Genomic DNA, 24,911 nt, shown 5'->3' on the forward strand with positions numbered 1-24,911 from the left:
ACTCCCAAAATCATATACCAATGTCTGCATATGTATGTGTGACTGCGCAGCCACTATGTCTGGTGATAGGCCTGGTTGGTGCACGTGAGTTGCAGGTTACCTGCCCGGGCTCCAGCCACGGGTACCGCGATATCACCGGAGTTCCGCCCGATCCGACGTTGTCCTCCACACCGCGTTGGGTGAATTCCAGCGCGGATAATATCACCTTAGTCCCAGGGTCTTTGATAGTGTTCTGAGCCCAGAACCCACCTCGCAGGGCCGCACGGCTTTAGCACTGTGTCCCTGACTAAGCTACCAATAAATGGGTCAGTGTCCCTATCTAGGGCCTGTCTCTATACTCCACAAGCTATTAAGTGGCTCAGGACCTAACTGGGGGCCTGGGGGCTGCTGGCCTAATGCAGAGGGTCACTGACCCCTGCATCCACCTCTTACCCCTAGCTGGTCCGGATCCTGACTGCCTGTGTCACTGCAAAACCCCGCGAAAAGTATATCTCCTTTCCCGGGCAAATCCCTCAGCCCTATTGGCTCCCTGGCGTCAGGTGTTCTCTGCCCCTATGCACCCTGGGGGCTGGCCGTCTATCCTCACGCATGCGCGAGCTATCAGGGGCCTCCCGCGCTAGCTGGCATCCTGCGCATGCGCGAGCTAACTGTCATGGCGGCGCCCTGCTCCGCTAGCCGCCGGACCGGTGGCAACGCGATCGCGGCCTTAGCGACGGCCCGATCGCGTCCCCGGCAACCGGCCTGCTCGCCGCTCGCGTCCCCGGCAACCGCCCGACCCGCTTCCCTAGCAACCGGCCGCACAGCAACACCGCGCGCTCGCAACGGTGAAGGAGGAGGCGAGTGCGCGAGGGGGACATGGCTACATCCTCCCCCTGGTGAAACTCCAACGTCCCCGCTTGGACCACATAACTTACTACTATACACAACCGTTATATAATAAAAATGCATCTGGTACGAATACAACTTAGCACATTGCATCAACTTTAAACAAGGTTACACAATTCTGTGAGCATCACAATCACGGATTGGATTTTGCTCCGAGACCACTGCTGAGCCTCATACTGGGGTGCCCCCATTTGATCATAGGTTACCCGAGTTGGAGGGTACCTGGCCCTTTGGCTCCTACGGAGTTGTTCTTCAGCAACTCCCTCTGGGGAGTAATAAGTACAGTCCTGAGGCTCAGCCTCGTCCCTTGAGGGGAGAAATGTCTCTGAACAGTCTCTGTTAGGCACAAAGCACGGGCTCTGTGGATCCAAAGGCTGGCCTGTTGGTGCCACCTTAGTAGGCGTTGGCCTACGGGGCCCTTTACCCGTAGCTCCTCCGGGAGATGCCCCTTCTGTGGAATAGTCCCTTTGAGAGGGTCCCTCCATAGGGTCTTCAGGAGTTTCAGAGTGGGTCTCGTTATTTACAGTCTCTTGACCCACCTCTGATAGATCGGACTCACCGTTGAGCGGTGTGGCCTGTATTTCTTCTTCTTCGCCTCCCACTTGGGGAATAGGGAGAAGGTGATTACGATGCCACACCTTTACCCGGCCGTCTGTGTCTTTGATGCGATAGACCGGGAGGCCGGGCATCTGTGACTCTACCTCATATACGCCATCTCTCCATCGGTCTGCCAGTTTATGTTTTCCGGGGACTCCCAAATTACGAAGTAACACAGCGTCCCCAGGACGTAACTCTCGATATTTGACTTTATTGTCGTATCGTCTCTTATTGCCAGCATTCAGTTTAGCTGTAGACTTCTCAGCCTGTTGGTAAGCTTGCTGCAAACTGTCCTTTAGCCTTTGCACATACTGGAAATGGGTAGCATTGTGTATCCCATCCGTTGAGACTCGAAGACGCACATCTACGGGGAGTCTTGCCTCCCGCCCAAACATGAGGAAGTACGGGGAGAACCCAGTGGACTCATGGCGAGTACAGTTGTACGCGTGTACCAACGTTTCTACGTGACGACTCCATTCTGCTTTCTGCGTTCCCTTCAGAGTTCCAAGCATGTCCAACAGGGTCCTGTTGAATCGTTCAGGCAAAGCATCTCCTTCGGGGTGGTACGGAGTCGTCCGGGACTTGGCGACGTTCAGCATTTTAAGTAATTCTCGGATCAGAGTACTCTCAAAATCTCGCCCTTGGTCGGAGTGAAGTCGGTTTGGAAGACCGTAATGCACGAAGAACTTTTCCCATAGAACTTTCGCGACCGTGATAGCCTTCTGGTCTTTTGTGGGGAAGGCCTGTGCATATCGGGTGTAATGGTCCGTGATGACCAGCACGTTACCGATGCCTCGGCTATCAGGTTCGATACATAAAAAGTCCATACACACCAAGTCCATCGGACCAGAACTCTTAAGATGGGCCATGGGAGCTGCTCTGGTAGGCAACGTCTTGCGTTGAATGCACCGGGAACAACGGCGGCAGTGTTGTTCCACCGCTTCCCTCATCTTGGGCCAGAAGAACCGGTCTCGGACTAGCCCAAAAGTCTTCTCTACACCTAGGTGCCCGTGTTCATCGTGTAGGGACTTCAACACCAGGTATTGTAAGTTCTTGGGTAGGACTAGTTGTCTCCTATCCGGGTGATTATGATATTGCACCACCCGATAGAGCAAGCAGTTGTCCACTTCAAATTTGTCCCATTCTCGCATGAGTAAGGCCACCAAGTCATTGGGCGCACGTTTCAGAAGGGCTGGGTTCCTTTTTTCAACGGCGTGCCGGATGATGCTAGTGACCGGATCTCGAATTTGGTAGTCTACCAGATCTTTCCACCGGAACACCTTGTCGTGCGTGAGGTGCATCCCTTTTGGGTCGCAGTAGGCGGCGGGGACAGCCTGCGACTGGCATCCCAAAGAGTCGATCACTCGTAACTCGGAGAAGGCCACTTGGTCATTAACTATGGCTGCAGTTTTACACATAGCCCGCACTCCGGGGCCGGGAAGTTCTTCCCATTCCTCATCATCGGGGGTAGCGAGTAGTCCTGGTCTTCGGGAGAGGGCGTCCGCCCCAATATTCAATGGCCCCGGCTTATACTTCAAGGAGAAGCTGTAGTTACTGAGGGCGGCCTGCCATCGGTGGCCTGCTGCATCTAGTTTGGCCGACGTATTGATGTACGTGAGGGGGTTGTTATCCGTCCTTACCTCGAAGGTGACACCGTACAAGTAATCGTGGAGCTTCTCGGTGATCGCCCACTTGAGAGCCAGAAACTCCAACTTGTGGACGGGGTATCTCTGCTCACTGGGTGTCAAGCTTCGGCTGATGTAAGCTACCGGCCGCAGGCCCTCCGGGTGCTTCTGGTGCAGGACGGCGCCTAGTCCATTTAGACTAGCATCCACATGCAGGACGTAAGGCTGGTCGGGATCCGCATAAGCAAGTACAGGCGCTTCGGTCAGACACTTCTTCAGCTTCAGGAAGGCCTGCTCACACTCAGAGGTCCATTTGTCACCAAACGGTTGGCGGGCTGGTACAGCCTTCTTCCCGGTCTCGGAAGGGTATATCTTCAACAGATTGTTCAAGGGTTTAGCCTTGCTCGAGTACCCTTCCACGAAGCGGCGATAATACCCACAGAACCCCAGGAAGGATCGCAGCTCTGTGACGTTCTCTGGGCGAGGCCAGTTCACCACGGCCTCTACCTTGGCAGGGTCGGTGGCGATCCCTTTGGCGGACACGATGTGCCCCACGTAGGTCACCGAGGTATGGCAAAATCGGCACTTGTCTAGGGACAATTTCAACCCTTCGTTTCCCAGACGATCGATCACCTTAAACAACCGTTCTTCGTGCTCTTCCAGAGTCCTTCCGAAGACGATGATGTCGTCCAGGTACACCAGGCACTCCCGGGGAATCATGTCCCCGATTGTCTTTTCCATCAACCTTTGGAACGTAGCAGGCGCCCCACATATACCTTGGGGCATACGGGTGAATTGATAGAATCCCAGGGGGCAGACGAAAGCCGTTTTCTCCTGGTCTTCCGCCGTCATGGGCACCTGATAGTACCCTGATCGGAGGTCCAGCACGCTAAACCAGTGACTCCCATTCAGCGCATTCAGGATCTCTTCAATGCGCGGAAGGTTGTATTGATCCGGGATCGTGCGGTTGTTCAGTGTCCGATAGTCGATACACAGTCGTACGGACCCGTTCTTTTTCCGCACCACCACTATGGGCGACGCATAAGGTCCTCGTGATTCCGTCACAATCCCAGCGGTTTCCATGTCTTGGATGGCGTTCCTCACATCGTCCACATCCCGAGGGGCAAGGCGACGAGAACGTTCCCGGAACGGGGTGGCATCACTCATCCGAATGGTATGTTGGGCACTGCGGCTGCACCCCACATCCATCTCGCTCGTGGAGAACACATGTCGTCGTTGCATCAGCTGGGTGGTCAACCGTTTTTTCCACTCTGTGGACAGGGTCGATTCGCCGAAGTTGAAGTCCAGATCGACTATCCGCTCGTGCGCGGCCGCCGCCTTCACCTGAGGTGTGGCTCTCACCGGGCTGACCGGATATATGCATCCCAACTTCTGGTCGACATCAAACTCCATCGGAAAGGGGGAGAGATTCTGCACATATACGTGGGTTCGAATAGGGATCTTAGCCGTCCATTCCCTCACTTCGGGTAGTATTCTATACCCTCGATGAACCTCTTCTTCTTCAGGTTCACTCTCCAGCGAGAACAGTTGGTCGTTCTGGTCTCGGTCGGGATAACAACACCAGACGGCCATCTTTTGCACTCCCCCTGGTAATATGGTCGTCAGTCCTCGTTGACGATTGTAGAGGTCCCCATGACGCTCCAATGCATACACCCGGTGGCATTCTTCTCGTAAGATGGGGTCTAGGAGCGAATCGGCCAGCGGCAACTCGTTGGTCTCTCTCAAGTAGGCTCGGATTATAGCTTGCACTATGTCTGCATTGGTTCCCAAGATGATTGGGTATTTGCAATGGTCTTGGGGCTCCGGGCATACCATGGCCGCTACCTGCATGGGGTGCTTCTTGCCGGTGTTCAGTTGGAGTATGTCCAGTTGGACCTTTACAATCCCATCGATGGGGTAGTCTTCATTACTTAACCCCCTAACCTTCATATGTTCGGCCGGCCTTAGTGGGCAGTGTTGAAGGTGCTGATCATAAAACCTGCGATATATTATGGTTACTTGTGACCCTGTGTCCAATAGGGCCGAGGCGTATATCCCTTCTAGTACCACGGGCACGATGGCCGCAGGGCCCACTTGACTGCAAGCTTCACCGGATGGGGCGTCATCACTGGGGCCGGCGTCAGAAGGGGCATCCGGGGTTCCAGTTCCAGAATGAGTGAGTTCGAGGTCAGCTTCTGCCATTGGTACACTGCAGACCATAGATCGGGCTGATTTTCCTCTATCGGAAGGGTGTTCCTCAGGGTGAACTTCCTTTTCTGGGCAATTACGGATTACGTGGCCCTTCTTGCCGCAGTTATAGCATACCACTGGGCGGCTTTCCGGGCGACTCGTGGATGGGGAAGGTGGTCGGTCGGGGGGTCGTGGTTTGTACCCTTTGGACAAGGCAGTAGACTCGTCCTTCTTTTCCGTAGAGCCCTTTCCTTTGGAGGCAGAGGAGCTCTTAGGTGTAGCGGTGGAGTGTAGCATAACATGAGCCTCCTGTAGTTTCACTTGCCGCAGCAACTCGGTGAACTTGTAGGGGCCCCCGTCCATTATCTTGCTGCGGAGCATGTTGGCTATGGGGTGAGTGGGGCTTGATCCCCGCAGATACTGTTTATGGAGAGCTTCATCCATCCCCGATGCGGAGACCAGCTTACGATTGAGTAGGACCCCGAGGACCAGCTGTAGGCGGTGGATGAAAGCCGACAGGTCCTCTCCTTCCTTCTGATAAAGACGGAAGTACTTCATCCAGAGCGCTCCTTCGTCTTCTGCTAGTCCGTACGCCTCCAACAGGAACGCCACCATTTCCAACGCTGTCAACTCTGGGTGTTGGTCCCTGTGGATGGTCAACATAGTAGACGCAGGGGGTCTGAGGCATTCCATAATACGCTGCCGCTTTACAGTGTCAGTGCACGACCACTCCTCTACTACTTTTACTGCATTCTCCCTCCACAGGTCTATTCCTTCTTCCCCCTGGGGTATTGGAAGTACTCCAGAGAAGGCCTTAAGCTTCCTATAACTTTGAGATTGGGATGCCACAGTGAGGGCTTCTACGAATTGGGGTAGCGTCACCCCCATTATGGAACCTTCGTTCGTTGCTCTCTCTCCGATAGGCCGAGAGTTTACCTCGCGGGGTACGGTGTCGGGTGGAGAGGGAGGACTGTCAGCCCAACTACTGGTGTCCGGGAGGCCGCTTGGGGTAAAGGAGACTTTGGGTTGGGGACGGTCAACCCGGTTTGGGGTACTGGACACGGGGGTAAGTGGCGTCCAGGTACTGGTGGACGGTTCGTCGGGATCTTGAGGAGGGGCTCTGAGCGAGAACATTTCCCGTATTACTGGCAAGTCCGAGTATATAAGGGGGTATCCTTCTGGTGGGCACTCGGGGGCTATTAGAATATTCGGGGCCGCTTCAGGGCCTATGTCCCGGCATACGGTGAATAGTAGTGCACTCAAGTGATAAGTAGAGTCGAACACCCTGCCACGGTACCATATTCTATCTGCGCCTAAGAGTTTGCTCAGTGAGTTCCGGATGTCAGTTTCAGGTACTAACGCCGGGACGTTCCCTACTGCAACCACATGTCTAGGGGGTTCACGGACGGTGGTGGCCCACGCGTGGACCTCTTGACGTGAGGGAATTACCATGATGCTGATTTTTGGTGATTCGGTTTTGAATAGGGCACCCCAGGTCTAAGATCTCAGCAGCGCCTCCAAATGTAACGGTCATATCACCCCACCCAATCGCATATACCGCGTGCGTGGAGGGAACATGCAATGTTACCAAGGGGTGCGTGGTGCAATACCTGTTGGCTCACAGAAGGCTGAGCATCCGCTAAGGGAACCTGGGGCAATGTATTACAATACTAATGATGCAGCGCCTCCACCTGCGATGGCTCCCACCAGAGGGGAAGTAGTTCCTCGCAGGACAATATACAATGACCACACAGACAGCTCTATATAACTATTAACTTTACTACATGCAGCAACTTATTACATTACATCTCAACACATGCGCCACGGCGGACGCTAACCACTCTAGGCGTCACGGCGGACGCTACCACCTCTAGGCGTCACGGCGGACGCTACCACCTCTAGGCGTCACGGCGGATGCTACCACCTCTAGGCGTCACGGCGGACGCTAACCTCCCGCAGAGTGACCCCACCCTGTGTCCAGTAACCCCCACCCAAATGTCTTGCACTCCCAAAATCATATACCAATGTCTGCATATGTATGTGTGACTGCGCAGCCACTATGTCTGGTGATAGGCCTGGTTGGTGCACGTGAGTTGCAGGTTACCTGCCCGGGCTCCAGCCACGGGTACCGCGATATCACCGGAGTTCCGCCCGATCCGACGTTGTCCTCCACACCGCGTTGGGTGAATTCCAGCGCGGATAATATCACCTTAGTCCCAGGGTCTTTGATAGTGTTCTGAGCCCAGAACCCACCTCGCAGGGCCGCACGGCTTTAGCACTGTGTCCCTGACTAAGCTACCAATAAATGGGTCAGTGTCCCTATCTAGGGCCTGTCCCTATACTCCACAAGCTATTAAGTGGCTCAGGACCTAACTGGGGGCCTGGGGGCTGCTGGCCTAATGCAGAGGGTCACTGACCCCTGCATCCACCTCTTACCCCTAGCTGGTCCGGATCCTGACTGCCTGTGTCACTGCAAAACCCCGCGAAAAGTATATCTCCTTTCCCGGGCAAATCCCTCAGCCCTATTGGCTCCCTGGCGTCAGGTGTTCTCTGCCCCTATGCACCCTGGGGGCTGGCCGTCTATCCTCACGCATGCGCGAGCTATCAGGGGCCTCCCGCGCTAGCTGGCATCCTTCGCATGCGCGAGCTAACTGTCATGGCGGCGCCCTGCTCCGCTAGCCGCCGGACCGGTGGCAACGCGATCGCGGCCTTAGCGACGGCCCGATCGCGTCCCCGGCAACCGGCCTGCTCGCCGCTCGCGTCCCCGGCAACCGCCCGACCCGCTTCCCTAGCAACCGGCCGCACAGCAACACCGCGCGCTCGCAACGGTGAAGGAGGAGGCGAGTGCGCGAGGGGGACCTGGCTAGATCACATACAAACACAAGGCTGTAAACACAATTTAAGTTAATTTATTAAAATATAAAATGGACACAAAATATCCATAAAAAGAAGAAGGTTCTCTGTTGAAGGCTATCTGGTGGTTTGGTTAAAACCCGAATCCTACTTACAACAGGGCAAGTTAAAGCTTGCATGTGTATCCAAATCTTTAGCAAGTCAGCTTCTATTCTCCTCCACAGCACATAGACGTTGGCAGCTTCGTTGCAATGCTGTTTGGGTGTTCTGTGAAGGCACACGCAGGGGGGGAGCACAGCATCGTAGAATACTCCCACCTGATAGGAGGATGTCATTCTCATATACTCAGATTGTTATTGCAGCAGCACCTCCCTCAGCTACTAGTGGGTTCCTCGATCGGCCCACATCTTTGTTTAGCTAGCTGAAATATCATAATGGTGCTTCGTATGAACCAACACATCCGATCAGACCTTCGTCTTGATCGCGCTACTGACGTCCGACTGACGTCATTACATGACGGCCGTTTCGTTCCTCAAACGGAACTTCTTCAGGGGTAGGTGGGTCACTGCAAACGGTAGCTATTCAACTCCCCTGTTACCAAGGAAACCTCCAAACAATTTAGTCGGCAGGTGAGTTGTGGCGCGAAGCGCTCAACCAATCATAAAGTATGTAAACAATACGAGTGACAAGCTATGCCGTGCAAGCCCTTAAAAACAATAAGGTTAAAAATCATAGTATTTACATTAAAATACAAACGAAAGACATTCTGTTGGATTACATTAAACTATAAACTATGTATAGCTGTTTATTACCCAAATCAACATACATTGTTCATTACTGTTCATAAACTGCATTATTTCTAATCCCTCACAAGCCATCTATCTGTAGATCAATATTCATATATAGTACACCTTATCAGCATATATAAGTAATATGATGCTATTGATGTAACTTGTACATGAAGCTTCTAAGTGCAGACATCCATATTATGTCTCACTATCACAAAGCTGACACTGTGATTGGGATATAACAATGAACTGATTGCTTCAGCAAAAACTGTCCTCACCCTTATAGACACCTAATCTTCAGTTCAGAAAACTGTGTCACATCCTATCCCCAGTTTAATTTCAGATTAAATTACCCTGTTCCCAAGATGGTTACCAGTGAAGTTACCAGTGTTACTTCTTGGTTTAATGAGGATTTAAATGGCCGTTCAATATTGACCTGAGATTTGGGAACCATTTTATTTCCCCTGAATGGAGATTTAAACCCTGTAACTTTATCGGTAAGTAATTTGGGAACAGTGGGGCTCCCGTCAAAGAAAATAGCACGGTTCAACTCCGGAAGATCTGGTTCCAATACTCGAAAAACAAGGGAGGCTAAAAAAAAAATGTTAGTGGGAATTGTTGCTTTCAGGACACCCCAATCGGCTAATGTAATGGTGGTAATAGACCATTTAATTTCTCGAGAAGCATGAGTTACTGTACACAAGCAAAAGCGACATGTTCACAGCAGTATCTCATTTTTCCAGTATGTCTGAATACATTGCAGAGACAATAAACCTTGTAATTTGGTAAAATGGCCAGCATCAGGACACAAAATAGGCATATTTTTAGGGTCTGTGTTGCCGTAGGGGTCAGTAACACATTCCTCAGCAACAGTTTACCATAATTAGTATGTACATAGCATGAATAGTTCATTTACAAATTTGTATATCCCTCAAGAATTATAGCTCTTTTAACAAGGAAATTAATGTTTGTTTAATACTGAGAAAATAAAACCAAACTGCGTGCAGGCCTATTTTCTGAAAATATTGTGGAAGAACCCAAGGCTACACCGTAGGTACTCTTCTAAGCTGACATGTAAATGATAATTTAGCATTGGTTGTTGATGTTTAAATATAGATGAGAATGTCTCAAATGATCTCTTCTCTTCCTGACTTGATACTGGTGAAAAATAATTATGGGACCATTATATTTAATTTGATCTGTTTCTCTGCTTTGTGGTTTCATTATCATCATCGGTTCTTAATATAATATATCATTTTATTTAAGGTTCAAAATTCCAAAGTGAAATATATTTTTAAGCTCTGGATTCTTGTTTGCTTGGCATTGAAAGTACAGTATATTTTAATACTGTAACACTGGAGTTACTGTACAGGTCTGAATGACCTCAGTGGTAATGTTACTGCTTTGTCACTGTCTTTGAACCTGGTTTCAATCCCACTGTCACCTGTCCTTGTGATATTGTGCAAGTCACTTTATCTCCCGGTGACACGAAGAAAAAATAGATTGTAAGTTCTTTGGGGTGACGACTCACTGGGCCTGCAATATGCTACTGTATGTATAGCGCTGTCTACTATACATTGTCTGAGTTATAAGAAAAAATATTACATTATTACCTACAAATGTAAAGCAGCCTCACCTCAAGCAGTAGAAGGGTCACTAGGTATATTTATAGTTGTATAATGTATGTTTGATCTTCAAGTACTGTTATATGTGCATTGTTAAACTTTAAAAGGGCACACAGCGAAGGTTTTATTTTATTTTCAGGGTTGATCAACCTTTTTTTCTTGCCCACCAGGAATTTTAGTAGGAAGGTTCATAAAATAATATAGGATGCATATATTTGAAAGCAAAACCCTTTTCAAAATGTGTTTCAGAATATGCATTTAACGAGACCCTTTATTCTGTGTAGTAAATGAACAAAATAGGAGGGGGGTCATACCAGCTCAACCTTAGTGTTCATAATGATTAGGAAAAAAGTGGCGGTGCATGGGAGATAGGGATATATATTTTCAAAATGATCCAGAAACGATCAAAAAAGACATCCCAATGTTGCACTCTGCCTAGTAATAAAATGTTGAACAGAATAATTTGTGTTAACCACTATACGTAAAGCGCTCACACCAGGGAGGGAAAGAAATCAGAATCAAATATAACAAAAAGGAAAAAGGAAAACAATAAAATTTTATTTAAACTCTTCTATAAAAATGTTCATTAAAAGAGTAGAGCAGTGATCTGTATAATGTGGAAATATCAAGTTACTAGACCCATGGCCGCTGTAAAGCCTGTGCTTTTATGCCCCCCACCAAAACGTTTACAGACATTCACAAACAGAATACCCATAAGATCAAAGATTTTATAAATTGTAACAGCAAAGGTATTATTTACTTGATCAAATGCACCTGTGACAAGATGTACGTGGGTAAGACATATAGAGAACTCAAGGTCCGTGTCCAAGAGCACCTAGGATCAATTCGGAATAGCCAAGATACTCCTATTTCCAAACATGTGAACGGTATCCATAATGGTAACTGCAAAGTTCTGCAATTTGCAGGTATTGAACAGATACCCCAAGGACCACGCAAAGGAGATTGGAACAAACAACTCCTACAAAAAGAATGTAAATGGATCTATAAACTCCAAACACTGAGCCATTCAGGTCTTAATGAGGGCTTTATTTTTTCACAATTTATCTGACATCAGCCTGGAACAGACCATCTTTTGATTTATCATTGATGAGGATAGTCAGAGTAAAATATGTTAATCACTAGCAGGATCGCATTGAACTTTTTGGGCGATCCAAACATTTAGATTCCATTCCTACACTCTTTACTATCAGGCTAACCTTACCCATGTACATTTTATTGTCTACTGTGTTTATCAGTTTTTCAGTTTTTAAGCCATAGGATTATGTGGATTCTGTGCTACTAATGGATGAATGTACTCAACATTAATCATGAGCTGACACCTAACGTGAGAATATGTACTATTCATTTAACATTTGAGATATACAAGGATTCCCCTTTAATTAACCACTACAACGGGACAGACCTAATGGGGATATGAATATTCATGTATTGGAACATGGCCCCGCCCCCCAGAGGAGGTATTTAAGCCCTGAATTTGAGAGTGTAGGAACACTCCTCCCCCTTTGAGGAAGCGCCGGTTTACGACGCGAAACAGCTGTCAGGCAAGCTGGCGACGCTCCAACTGATGACGTCAGCCAGATCGGAGCACAACGCAGAGTAGAGCATGCTGAACATTGCATAAACGAATGGATATACGGTTGTATTTCTCCATACTCACCTCAGGATAGATGCATGACCGGCTCTGGTCATGATTCAAACACCCAGATGGATACAATTTGACCGCATTTAAAGTCATCTTGTTACTTTGTTCATAACACTGTAGACGCAATATCGCAGGCTATGTTGAATATGTTGAATATGAGCTGACAACGTGTGTTTGAGCAGCCAGATTTACGGCTATAATACCCATAAATAGAGGGAATTTTGTTCTACCTATTCTGAGGTGTTTGATACTATACAGCTACCTATTAAGGATACAGTATTATATTGCTTTATACGCAGGTTTAGAGTATGTGTATAGCGTTATGACCTGATATGTACAACCGTTGATGAGATCTGCTTGATTGATATGTGTGATCAAATAGCCTTTTTGCATGTTCCAACTGTAGGAATTGCATCCTAGACCCTCCCATATTAAGGTGTTTTTTTGAGCCCTGATACCAATATACAATAGGTCTAATCAACAGGTGACATTTACCACTAACACCGTTCTCCATACATGGGTCTAGTAACTTGATATTTCCACATTATGCAGATCACTGCTCTACTCTTTTAATGAACATTTTTATAGAAGAGTTTAAATAAAATTTTATTGTTTTCCTTTTTCCTTTTTGTTATATTTGATTCTGATTTCTTTCCCTCCCTGGTGTGAGCGCTTTACGTATAGTGGTTAACACAAATTATTGTGTTCAACATTTTATTACTAGGCAGAGTGCAACATTGGGATGTCTTTTTTGATCGTTTCTGGATCATTTTGAAAATAGTAAATGAACAAGACTGAGATTACTTGGTGTTTTAATTGAGATAGAAAGCGACATGTAGTATTATTCTTGATTTTGTGATGTTTGCCGCTTGGCCGCAGTTTACCCCAACCTGGAGAATGAAACACCAGGTGAGGGCTTCCCTTATATATAAATAAGTAATGAAATATAGAAAGGCTACATATTGGCTCCATACAGATGCAGCCACGAGTATCCGAACACTTGCCTGGGTAATACTGTAACTAAGGCATCTCACAGTAAATGCCTCAACATTTCTGTGAGATTACTAATGGCCCATTGGATTAACACAGCGGGGGATCCTTGCAGTCCCATTCAAACTGGAACTTCAAGAACCCCCTGCCGTGTTAATCCAATGGGCTAATAGTCTGGCTGCAGAAATCTCACATAAATGTTGCAGTTTATTGGGTGATTTCCCGGAGATTGCCCCAGATTTTCCAAGGCAAGAGTTCTAATACTGGTGGCTGCATCTGTACTTTTTGGGCCTTTAAATATCCCATCCCAGATTCCAACAACAACACATACAGAAGGGTGCTCTCAGAAAGGTTGATGTATATTTCTTGCCCTTCTGGCTGCTAATGAGTTAATACAATTATTTTCCTATTTCTAAGATCAAATGGATGCTTCCTTGCTGATATTTAGCATTCATTTCTCTCTTGTATTTAACATCAATTTAACTCTGAAAGGTTAACATTCCATTAATTGCCTGCTCAGGAGGAATCTGTGTAGATTGCATTGTTTTCCAGCTTTTTCTCAGTAACCATCCTTTGAAAAAAATAGCTCTGTGTAACCCCTATCTTCTTTCCTCCTACTCTGGCTTTATCTAAATTAGGACATGTTCAAACAGCAGGCGTTGTATTCAGACAGCTAAGTGCTAGAGCTAAATATGCAGACTACAACATTTAGCCTATCATTAAAATATATCAACCCTTTTTTCTGCTTGAGAAGTGAAAGAGCAAAAGTGCCACTCATTCCTTCTACATCTCTGGGGGGCAGGGTAAAGAGACCCCTCCCACACCGAAGGAGTTTAATATTCCCTATCAAAGTATTAGGTGTAAACATTTATGTTATATAACATCAATAAATGATGTCCTACATAATCATTTCACTGTATATTTTTATAGCTAAAGTAGCTTATGTTCTTTTATAAGCTTTAGTACAGGTTGACAAACCAAAGTACGTCTCACATACTTTTTGTGCCATCTCTCTTTTCTTCCTTATACAGTATATTGAACATGTACTTTAACAGTATCTAGCAGAAATGCAAGACCCATGTGTAATCTGATTTCTTTACTTTCACAGACCACAACACTTATTGGACTTTTGAAGACTGCCAGGTTACTGCGTTTGGTGAGAGTTGCAAGAAAGTTGGACAGATACTCAGAATATGGTGCTGCTGTTCTTATCCTGCTAATGTGTATATTTGCACTAATTGCACACTGGCTTGCTTGCATTTGGTACGCGATTGGCAATGTAGAAAGACCTTACTTAGTTCACAAAATTAGCTGGCTGGATGCACTGGGAGATCAAATAAAGAAACCTTACAATTACAGCGATGACAGTTCTGGACCTTCTATCAAGGACAAATATGTTACAGCACTTTATTTTACATTCAGCAGCCTAACAAGCGTAGGGTTTGGAAATGTATCCCCCAACACCAACTCTGAAAAAATCTTCTCCATTTGTGTCATGTTGATTGGCTGTAAGTAGGATGAATTTTGGAAAATTATATCGATGATATATTTGATGTACTGTTGGCAAAGTTTACTTCACTCTAGATCCGTATAGTAGAAATTACAGCGTTTGTAAAACCGTGGTTTCTTTCCTATTTACAATGCAGATATACCCAAAGTGTAATATTACTAAAGAAGTATAATAACCTGTGATATACCCTCTGTTTATTTTCAATGATTATATCATGTCGAGTTCTAACTGCCATATTGCTGTTTGAGCATTACCAACAACTCATAAGTCTCTTCAATTGTTTGACTACTATGAAATACAAACTAACTAAAAAACTCTCTATCAGCGCTTGATCCAAGTGATTAAAGTGAATTTGAGTGAATACACCAAACCCAATTGAAATACGTGTAGATACAAATGCAGCCAAGGGGGCAGTAAAAATTAGACCGTTCAAATCCAATTAACAATATAAATACAAAAATAATGTCCCCGGCGCAAAAATTGATGATGATCACAATACCATATCAAAAGACAGTCCTGGATGGAGTGACAGTCCTGATAATGGAGTAATACACCAACAAATGTGATGAGGTGGATTTTCTTCTAGGTGTGGTTTCCCAGATGATGTCTGCAATTACAAATAAAAACAGGAACACACCATTGCGCAGTATATAAACTCTAATACCCTAACCAGGAGAAGAATATCCCTACTTACAAGATAGACTCTTGTTGATTCAGAGGAGAGAATCTGTTCCAAGTTGTTTTCTTCTTCACCTTGATGTCCACGGACCCCACGTGGTTCCCAGGATGGCTCTCTTCACCCCGATCGGCGTCCTTGCAGGGGCAGCATGCACCGCAGCAGCCGTAGGTGGAGAAAAATGAAGACAGCCTAGTGTACTCCGCATAAAACTTTATTAACAATAATAAAAAGCAGCAATGTTTACACTCACAATTTGTAAGGGCAAACGTGCCACTCAAAGATGCCGTCCGCAGCTTGTATCCAGTACAGTGGGGATGAGGTCCACGAGGTCACGCGCCAACTGATGACGTCAGTGGTGCAGCGCCCGTTGTATTCCCCAACACCACAAGGTACACAGCGGGTGACGGATGACGTGCACTGTACTAGGCTCCTCCTCCCTATGCGTTTCGTGACGATACGTCACTTCCTCAGGGGATCCCGCTGTGTACCTTGTGGTGTTGGGGAATACAACGGGCGCTGCGCCACTGACGTCATCGGTTGGCGCGTGACCTCGTGGACCTCATCCCCACTGTACTGGATACAAGCTGCGGACGGCATCTTTGAGTGGCACGTTTGCCCTTACAAATTGTGAGTGTAAACATTGCTGCTTTTTATTATTGTTAATAAAGTTTTATGCGGAGTACACTAGGCTGTCTTCATTTTTCTCCACCTACGGCTGCTGCGGTGCATGCTTCCCCTGCAAGGACGCCGATAGGGGTGAAGAGAGCCATCCTGGGAACCACGTGGGGTCCGTGGACATCAAGGTGAAGAAGAAAACAGCCTGGAACAGATTCTCTCCCCTGAATCAACAAGAGTCTATCTTGTAAGTAGGGATATTCTTCTCCTGGTTAGGGTGTTAGAGTTTATATACTGCGCAATGGTGTGTTCCTGTTTTTATTTGTAATTGCAGACATCATCTGGGAAACCACACCTAGAAGAAAATCCACCTCATCACATTTGTTGGTGTATTACTTCACTATCAGGACTGTCACTCCATCCAGGACTGTTTGACTACTATACTGTACGTTTTAAAAAGAGACTTGCCAAGTCTCCAAAGCTCATGAACAACTGTACTTTATCTATGAAGATCTTTCATGTTGGTCCATTAAAATGTGCCACAACTTATCAGTTGCTGTCCATTAGTCTCTGGTGTTGGAAGATAATAGACTTCCCATAAGAGCCCCAGTTTTCTTTAAAGAGTGTTCTAGATTAACAGCACATTACTCCAATACATATACATAGAATGTGTCAGTTAATATTACAGTATCATAAAATAACCATAGTAGGAAACTGAATCCCAATGTAATAACGTCCATGCAAAAAGCAGAGTATTGATTAATTATTAAAAAAATGTTGCCACCAACTTATCAATGTCTATTTTCTGGGTGTATAAGAGTGTGACTAGAGCTACCTCTTTTAAACAAGGAGAATAGTATAGTATTGGATCTAGACACCATGCAGGAGCAAATATCGATCGTTAACAGAGATTCTCTGATTTGGCCATTATTAATTGATATTGGCTATTGAAATTTATTGAACAAGCCCCTATGAAATTCCACAGACACTTACTATTGACATCAATTGTATTCTTCCTCACTATTTCCCTAAAAATGCAGAACAAGTCTCAGTTCAGTAAAATCAGTAATTTCCTAAAAAAAATTACTTTTCTGATTTTAAGTAACCTTGGAGAGACATTGTGACTTTAAAAACGACTCAATATCAAATACAGAACCGTTAAGAATATTTGATTAATCATCTCTCCAAATCAAATTGAATTGGCAAATAGGCATTTGTTGGACACAGTTGGACTAACTACTAGACCAGGGGGGCGCAAACTTTTTTCCCTGCGCCCCCCTGCCGGCTGTCCCCTCACTCCCGCGCCCCCCCCAACCCCAACTTACCCTCGCTCCGGCGTAATGACGTCACGTTGCCATAGCAACGTGACGTCACATGACCTCGCAGAGTCATTTTGACGCCGCGTTGCCATGGCGACGCCGGGAGGAAGCCGCCGGAGCCACAGGTAAGTATGGTTTACAGAGGCCCTGCAGCTCCCCCGGCACTTAATTTAAGTGCCTTCGGGAAGCGCGCGGGGCCTATGTAAACCCCGCGCCCCCCGTCGGCAGTCTCGCGCCCCCCCTGGGGGTCGCGCCCCACAGTTTGCGCACCGCTGTACTAGACAATGGATTAAAAAACAAACTCTAAAAAAAACCTTTAAAAAAAAAACCTTTAAAAAAAAAACAACTGGTAATTTACAGCAAAGAGCCATCTGGAATGTATACAGGAAATGCACAGAACTTAATTTCTCAATAAAAGTATACATTTTAGACAAACAAGCTTATATTCTTCCACTATTGTAGCACATTATGAACTTGTGTAGTCATCCAACCTTGATAATTATATACTAAATACAAGAGAATGATCTATAATTCTCCCCAGGGGGACCTCTAACGAACCTGCTAATTAGGTTTGTCAGGTATAGAAGGTCTTGATGTCATTGAAAGTATCTTGCAATGACTAATGGACTAGAATTAGTTTTCATTAGTATAAATTTCAGAGGAATATTACTTGTGTAATATGTTACACTATGAAAGTTGCCAGAAACCACAATTAACAAACTGTGTTTTGCACTGGTTGTCTGAATGACTGATTCCACTTTCTGGTAAGTTTTTTTTTTTTTTTTTTTTTACAATATCTAACTATAGTCAATATAAATGTGTCAATTTAAATGTTAGAAATAATGCCCTGTTGTAATATTGAATGGCCTGATACGATTTCTGTTTCTTTTCAATCCAGCATTAATGTATGCAAGTATTTTTGGAAATGTGTCCGCAATAATCCAAAGATTATATTCAGGAACAGCACGGTACCACATACAAATGCTGCGAGTGAAAGAATTCATACGATTTCATCAAATTCCTAATCCTTTACGTCAGAGGCTGGAAGAGTACTTTCAGCATGCATGGACTTACACCAACGGCATTGACATGAATATGGTATGCCATTAATCTTTTTAAATATTAGAACTAACTGCATAAAAAATGTAGAGCATTAAGGAAGCACATGTTTTGTAAGTAGGATATACAGTATTTCATCATGTGAAAGCCATGATAAAACTAGATTTTAGAGATGTTACTAAAATGTTATTTCAGTTTTGCCTTAAAGAAATGTGTAAAAAGGGAGTAATACATATATGCACAGTGCAAATCAGCTACAGTGTGTAAAGCAAAGACTGTATGCTTACAGAATGAGTATACAGTATATACTTATAGGTTTGATCCATTCAGTGCTGACAAGGCCAGCAATACATTGCAAGCTCCTGCTGTATGAAAAGGGATAATGTTGTAAACTATTTCCTGCCTGGCTCTTACACTATATTCATTTAACCTTGCAATGTCATTGAATATAACTTACAGTATCAAATAATAAATGAGTCTAGTCTAGTTGTCATACATCATGCTAGAATCTTGTCGAGTAGATAGCAATAATATAATGATCAGAAACAGGACATCATCTCTTCTTGCTACTCTTCCAAAGGGCAGCAACCTTGTTTCTGAGCCCCCCCCCCCCCCCCCCCTGGAAGTTTTAAATCTCACAGGCTGTGAAGCAGCAGCAGTAGCAGCAGCAGTGCAATAAAGGTTCAGCATCAATGATTTTGATACTTTTTCTCTGCTGCAATATGCCTGGTGAGATCTGGGGATGCAGATTTCTGTACATGTCATCATATGAGCCTCTGTGAAAATGTGCTGCTACTGTACTCTACCCATTTTAAATGTTTAACGTGCATGAAGAAGCCAAAAGGTATTCATATGTAACGCATGCATTGTAATTGATTAAAGACTATACCCCAAACTGTTGTTTAAAGGCCATACTGTATGTAATGTGCAATTTCAGAACTACATTTTACAATGAATAACATACATTTTTTTCCAAACTAGTAAAGGGTAAGCTATCTACTCTAACAATTTAACATAATGATTATTTCCTATTCACCATTTTACATGAAGGCAGGTGTTATTATGTAATACCCTTTTTTTATCTTGTTTATGCTGCTGATTTCTGGTGTACTTATGCTAGATTTATCTCTTTTGTGCCTGCCTCACACCTTAATTCATGGAATAACAACTCCTATGGGTAAGAACAGGAGGTATTTTACATTACTTTTTTTCCTCAATGATACATGAAAAACATCTTTGTTTTCTGTTGGGAATCCATTTTATGAATTTCAGATTTTATGTTTTTGTTGACTTACTGATTTTTGTTTGCAACATTTCACTGCATGACTTCAGAAAAAGGTACACTAGTTAAACCAAATATTTTGAGATTGAATCAAAGATGGGGTGCAGTGCAGAACGTATAACAATACAGAATAAAAACTCCTAAACTATACAGGCTATATATAAAGTCCCACTGATACATACACTGCTGTTGATATTAAATGTGCCAATTAAAAATGTTCTTAGCATCCTTTATTGTTGCTTAAGCATAATTTATATTAGCAGTCAGCATGGAAGTAATTCAATATAGCAATAATAGTGGTTACTGGACACATAAATAATAATTGGATGGGGTATCAATTTTTCACTCTTTTAAATTAATGTTCTCCCCTGCTTAGGACAATTTAAACCATCACGTGTGAGCTGGCATTAATCTTGCCTGCTTAAAATATATGTATTACATTTCACACAAATGCCATATGAGACCATAATGAATAATTGTCAGGCTAAATAGCTTTGCAATAATTGTGCTTGATACATAGTTCTTATTGTGTGTTCCCCATGACTTAAATTGATTCAACCCCAAAAATATTTTATGACTGTATGGATTGCTATAGATCTGGAAATCCCAATGTGTTATTATATTTATGAACATTGCTATTTAGTGTAATTTCTTTTGGTGAATGCTTTTCAGCGCCCATTGAATGCATGTCTATATGATATCCTTCAGCAATCATGCATTAAACAGTGACTCGCATGTGGCTTTGAGTGTCTGAGCTTGCATGAGACATCTACATTAGCGGTAGCGTAGTAATCATAACTTAATCGTATAAATGCAAGTTAAGGAATGGATTTTATGGGGTACGTTTATCAAGTTTTCATAACAATGTTATTTGTAACTGGCTGTTATTAATATTTGGCTGTTAGTAAGGAAGATGCAATTTATCAAATAGGGAATCATATAGTAACATCCAGTCAAATTATTTAACGTCAACTACTTCTCATGACTTAATGCAATACTAACTAATATAATAATAAGTAGGATTTCTTTGAACTTGTAAATCTACTTAGTAAATTATTTACCTTACATTTGTTTACATATGGTCACACATATAAACATTTATATTAATAAACAGTTATTTAATTACATTCATTATGTTCTGTGTGTAATTTAGATTTTTCAGATCAACACCATTGGGCTAACGTAGATCGTAATAAAATTGTGGCAAAAAGCAAAATAATTAGTTCAGTTTCTGAAATAATCCCCAATTATTTTTAATGATGTACAGTACTCCAACAGACCAATATGCATTGCAGCAAAATATAGTATGTGTGTGCTATATACAGTATGAAAAGGGCTGTGTTTTATTTGAAAGTTGAGTTGACGATAGCTATGAATTTCTGATTATGTTAAGCAAACAAATGCATTTTTCACATAGAGAGATAAAAGAAAAAAACGCTTAAAATTACATTTTCTATTACACAAAAGAACATTTTAATATGAATGTCATATTGGTTTAAACATCAAATCTTATTATATTTAACAACTTCTACAACCAGTAACACAAAAAAAAAGTAAGCAGATACAGTATTTTTGATTCCTTTGTTATTAGTTATTGTTGAGAATATATTGTTTGTGATAAAAGACTGTAGGATGTCTGGTCCAAAGTCGTGCTACAGCATGTGCACACAAGGAAGGGGAAAACTAGAGAGCTTGGAGCTTGAATAAACCTATTTCGAAAGCATATTTATCATGACCCACTGAATACAAAAACATCACGTGATACACCTTTATCTTGTATACAAGTATTTTAAAAATACTTAACATCTCTGAAAAAGGATCCATTTGCATACAAAATGAAACAGGGGAATGCTTGTTTCAATATTAATGAGCTCACTGTGAAAACTAAGAGGAGATTATGGTAGCTTTAGTGAAAATCTCAACATAGTAGTTTTCATGGTCACTCTATAATGGTAACAAATTGTGCTGACTTGAATGAGCGTTAATGACAATAATGGCTATTGTATGCTAGCGAATATACCCAATTGTTTTGTATTCTTTAGACTAGGCCCGGGGTGGCCAACTCCAGTCCTCAAGGGCCACTAACAGGTCAGGTTTTAAGGATATCCCTGCTTCAGTATAGGTGGCTCAACCAGTGGCTAAATCATTAAAGCAGGAATATCTTTAAAACCTGACCTGTTGGTGGCCCTTGAGGACTGGAGTTGGCCACCCCAGGGTTACATCAAGTAGGGTACAAAAGGAAATCTATGATCCCTTGTTAGATATATGTCAACTCCTGATGAAGCGTACTAACTTGAATGCCCGTTGACGATGTAGGGGGAGGAGCTAAACTGACCAGCCGGGATGAGAACACTCTCCAGTGATAGGGATCATAGACTAAAGCAGAGCTGATTTTACCTTAACAACATGTAAGTGAGAAGAATACTGAATTTAGCAATTTGTCTCCTCTCCTTTTGATCTGGAGTCTAAAGGCAGCCATCTTGGATATGTGTTGTTAATAGTCATGACACTAGCTTGCTGCACTAACTAGGTAAACCATTTAACCGCACCAGTTAGTTAGGTCAAACTGTTGGTGACGTTTGTGCTGTGTTGCTGCAGGAGGTGGATTACCACTCTGAATTGGCGACTGGAGTTATGGGAGATGCTCACTAAGTGATGGTTCATCTGGTGATATCCTGGCCTACAGTATGCATCCTGAGGAGCTGCTACTGATATGCCAGAATGGCCGCATCATATTGGTAATCTGACAGAGCAGGTCTCAGTGATGGAGCATCAGGTCTCGGTGTTGGTACCTCAGGTCTCGGTGCTGGTACAGCAGGTCTCGGTGCTGGTACAGCAGGTCTCGGTGCTGGTACAGCAGGTCTCGGTGTTGGTACCTCAGGTCTCGTGCTGGTACAGCAGGTCTCGGTGTTGGTACCGCAGGTCTCAGTGCTGCACAGCAGGTGAGAGCACTCGTACAGCTCAGTGGGAGCTGGTATAGCTGGTGAGAGCACTGAAACAGCAGGTGAGGGCGCTGGAATGGCATACACCTTGAGAGGAACAATAGTGAACACAGGAACACAGTGGAACACAGTTAAAGTCACTGTGTCCTCTGGGAGCTATTCCTCACCAGTGACCTCCAAGTCCCATCTGTGCAGATTGGTGTCTGTACGATAGTACTTCCGAAAAGGTACAGGTCATAATATGATCAAATACAGAATTGCGGTATTTGTGTATATATAATCACATTTGGATAGACTTTGTGTCCATAAACACCCATTTCACATGTTAAGATACCTTTAATAAAATAAAGCATATGCTGTTCTATTAATTATTTTACAGACTGTAAGCCTATTGTACAGTTTGTTAATGTGGTGTCAGTAATTTGAGAACAGTAATATGAGAATAAAATAGCAAAGGGATTACTATACTGTTGGAACATGACTGTAATGTGTGAGGCATGGCCTACGGTATATTTGAATATTATTAGGTCATACATCTAAGCATGTCACATATACAGTAGGTTCATTTGCGAACTATCCACCATGTATGTGTGACTGCAGTGCAAATAATACAGTAATGTTAGGTCTGCTCTCCAAGGTTGTGTATAATCTTACATGTATACATGAGATTGATATACAGTATACTGTATAATATTTGTAGTCTGTTTTGACTTACCAGGTTGATCCTGGGCAAGATCCGCGGTTGCTCCTGGTAGTCCAACAACCTGAGAAGGTGCTATCAATCGGTACTTAGAGGGTGAGAGGTCAAGCCGAGATGGTGGTCCTCCTCATGTGCGCCTTATGTGGGCAGCATGGTCGTCCCTATTTTTTTAACCTTTTGTTTACTATCGGTCCACCGCTTTTTCAACATGTCCAGCATGCAGATAGTATATGGAAGTCACCCAAGAAAAACAGTGCTTCAAAATAAAAACCAATTATGCAGTGAATTAATAAGTATTCACATACAATGCATAAGGGTGATTTATGAAAATAGGAGTCAAATTGGTGCAAAAATATTGCGCAAGAAAATCCCATTGGTTTTAATAAGAATGTTTTTCCTTAAGAAATCTGGTGCAGTTTTTTGCCACAGGAAGACTTTTATATGGGGGAGTTTCACTAACCTCCGATACAGAAAATAGCACCGCAATTCCACACTAATGGCCATTCAGGCATTTAATCATAGTGTGCTAACCCATATTGGAGGCTAAAGAATCCTACAGTAGCATATGTGTTTTATTCAGATTTGGAAATCCTCCCAAGTGTAGTAATGGGAAGGCAGGTATAGTAAATAAGGGGCAAGTTACTATACTTGCTCTGATAGCTGTTAGCTGTACTTTTAAAACTTCAGTTGGCAGCATAGCATGATGCTAGATGTGGTTTAATTAACTTTTAACAAATCAGACACAATGAGAAAAGTGAAACAAAGTTAAAGATACAATTAGATTGTTTCCAACCCCATGTGTCAGTAAGGGCCCTATGATATATCTCTTCCACCGGTCTATTATTACCTAGTATTATAATTAGGCAGTATTAATGGTTTGTATTGTAGAAGTATTCATTGATAAATGCTCACCTATGTTCTGAGACATTTCACTAAATAAAGTTAACATCTTTTTTTCTAGCACTTACATATATTTACATAGTAGTCAGAAAGATAAATTACATCCTGTGCAAAATAATTGCATTTGAAAAAAATAAACACATATATATATATTTAATCAAAAACAAATAGATGATACTGTTCTGTGGCTAACAAAATGCTTTTATTTGTGCGAGCTTTCGAGATATACTGATCTCTTCTTCTTGCGGTGTTACAATGGATAAAGCAAGAAAGGTTTTTATTTCAAAACAGTGCATCTTGGAATGTATCTGTGACTGTGTGTGTGTGTGTGTGTGTGTATATGTGTGTAAATATACATTTATAAAGTGCCCACAGTGTATACAATGCTTTACAAAAGGTGTGTGTGTGTGTGTGGAGTGGGAGTGTATACCAATGGTGTGGGTAGGTGTAGAAATGTAAGAGGGGGGGGGGGGGGAATCTGGCCTAGTCTGGGAGCAACCTGCACCCAGGCACTACCCTACCCCTTGCTGTCCCTGCTCCCACTGGCATGGTCCTACCAGCGCGCCAAATGTATCTATTTGGTGCCTGCGAGAATCCTGTAACCCTATTGGCTACTGTGCATCACCTGTTAGCAGCCCCAGAGGCTGCTGGGGCTTGTAGTCCATTGCGCAGCCTGCCTAATGGCCGCT

At 43.9% G+C, this 24,911-nt stretch overlaps 1 protein-coding gene across 5 annotated transcripts in view; it reads left to right on the plus strand.

The window, feature by feature from the left end:
- Positions 1-24,911, plus strand: part of KCNH7 (potassium voltage-gated channel subfamily H member 7) — a 398,373-nt gene that overhangs the window by 297,795 nt on the left and 75,667 nt on the right. For all 5 annotated transcript variants that reach the window (XM_075609207.1, XM_075609205.1, XM_075609209.1 and 2 more), the window contains 2 exons: positions 14,325-14,724; positions 18,238-18,437. In XM_075609207.1, the coding sequence (XP_075465322.1) occupies positions 14,325-14,724; positions 18,238-18,437 (600 nt within the window). The remainder of the gene's footprint in view (positions 1-14,324; positions 14,725-18,237; positions 18,438-24,911) is intronic.

This window comes from Ascaphus truei, chromosome 7 (genome assembly GCF_040206685.1).
Source record: "Ascaphus truei isolate aAscTru1 chromosome 7, aAscTru1.hap1, whole genome shotgun sequence".
Classification (NCBI taxonomy): domain Eukaryota; kingdom Metazoa; phylum Chordata; class Amphibia; order Anura; family Ascaphidae; genus Ascaphus; species Ascaphus truei.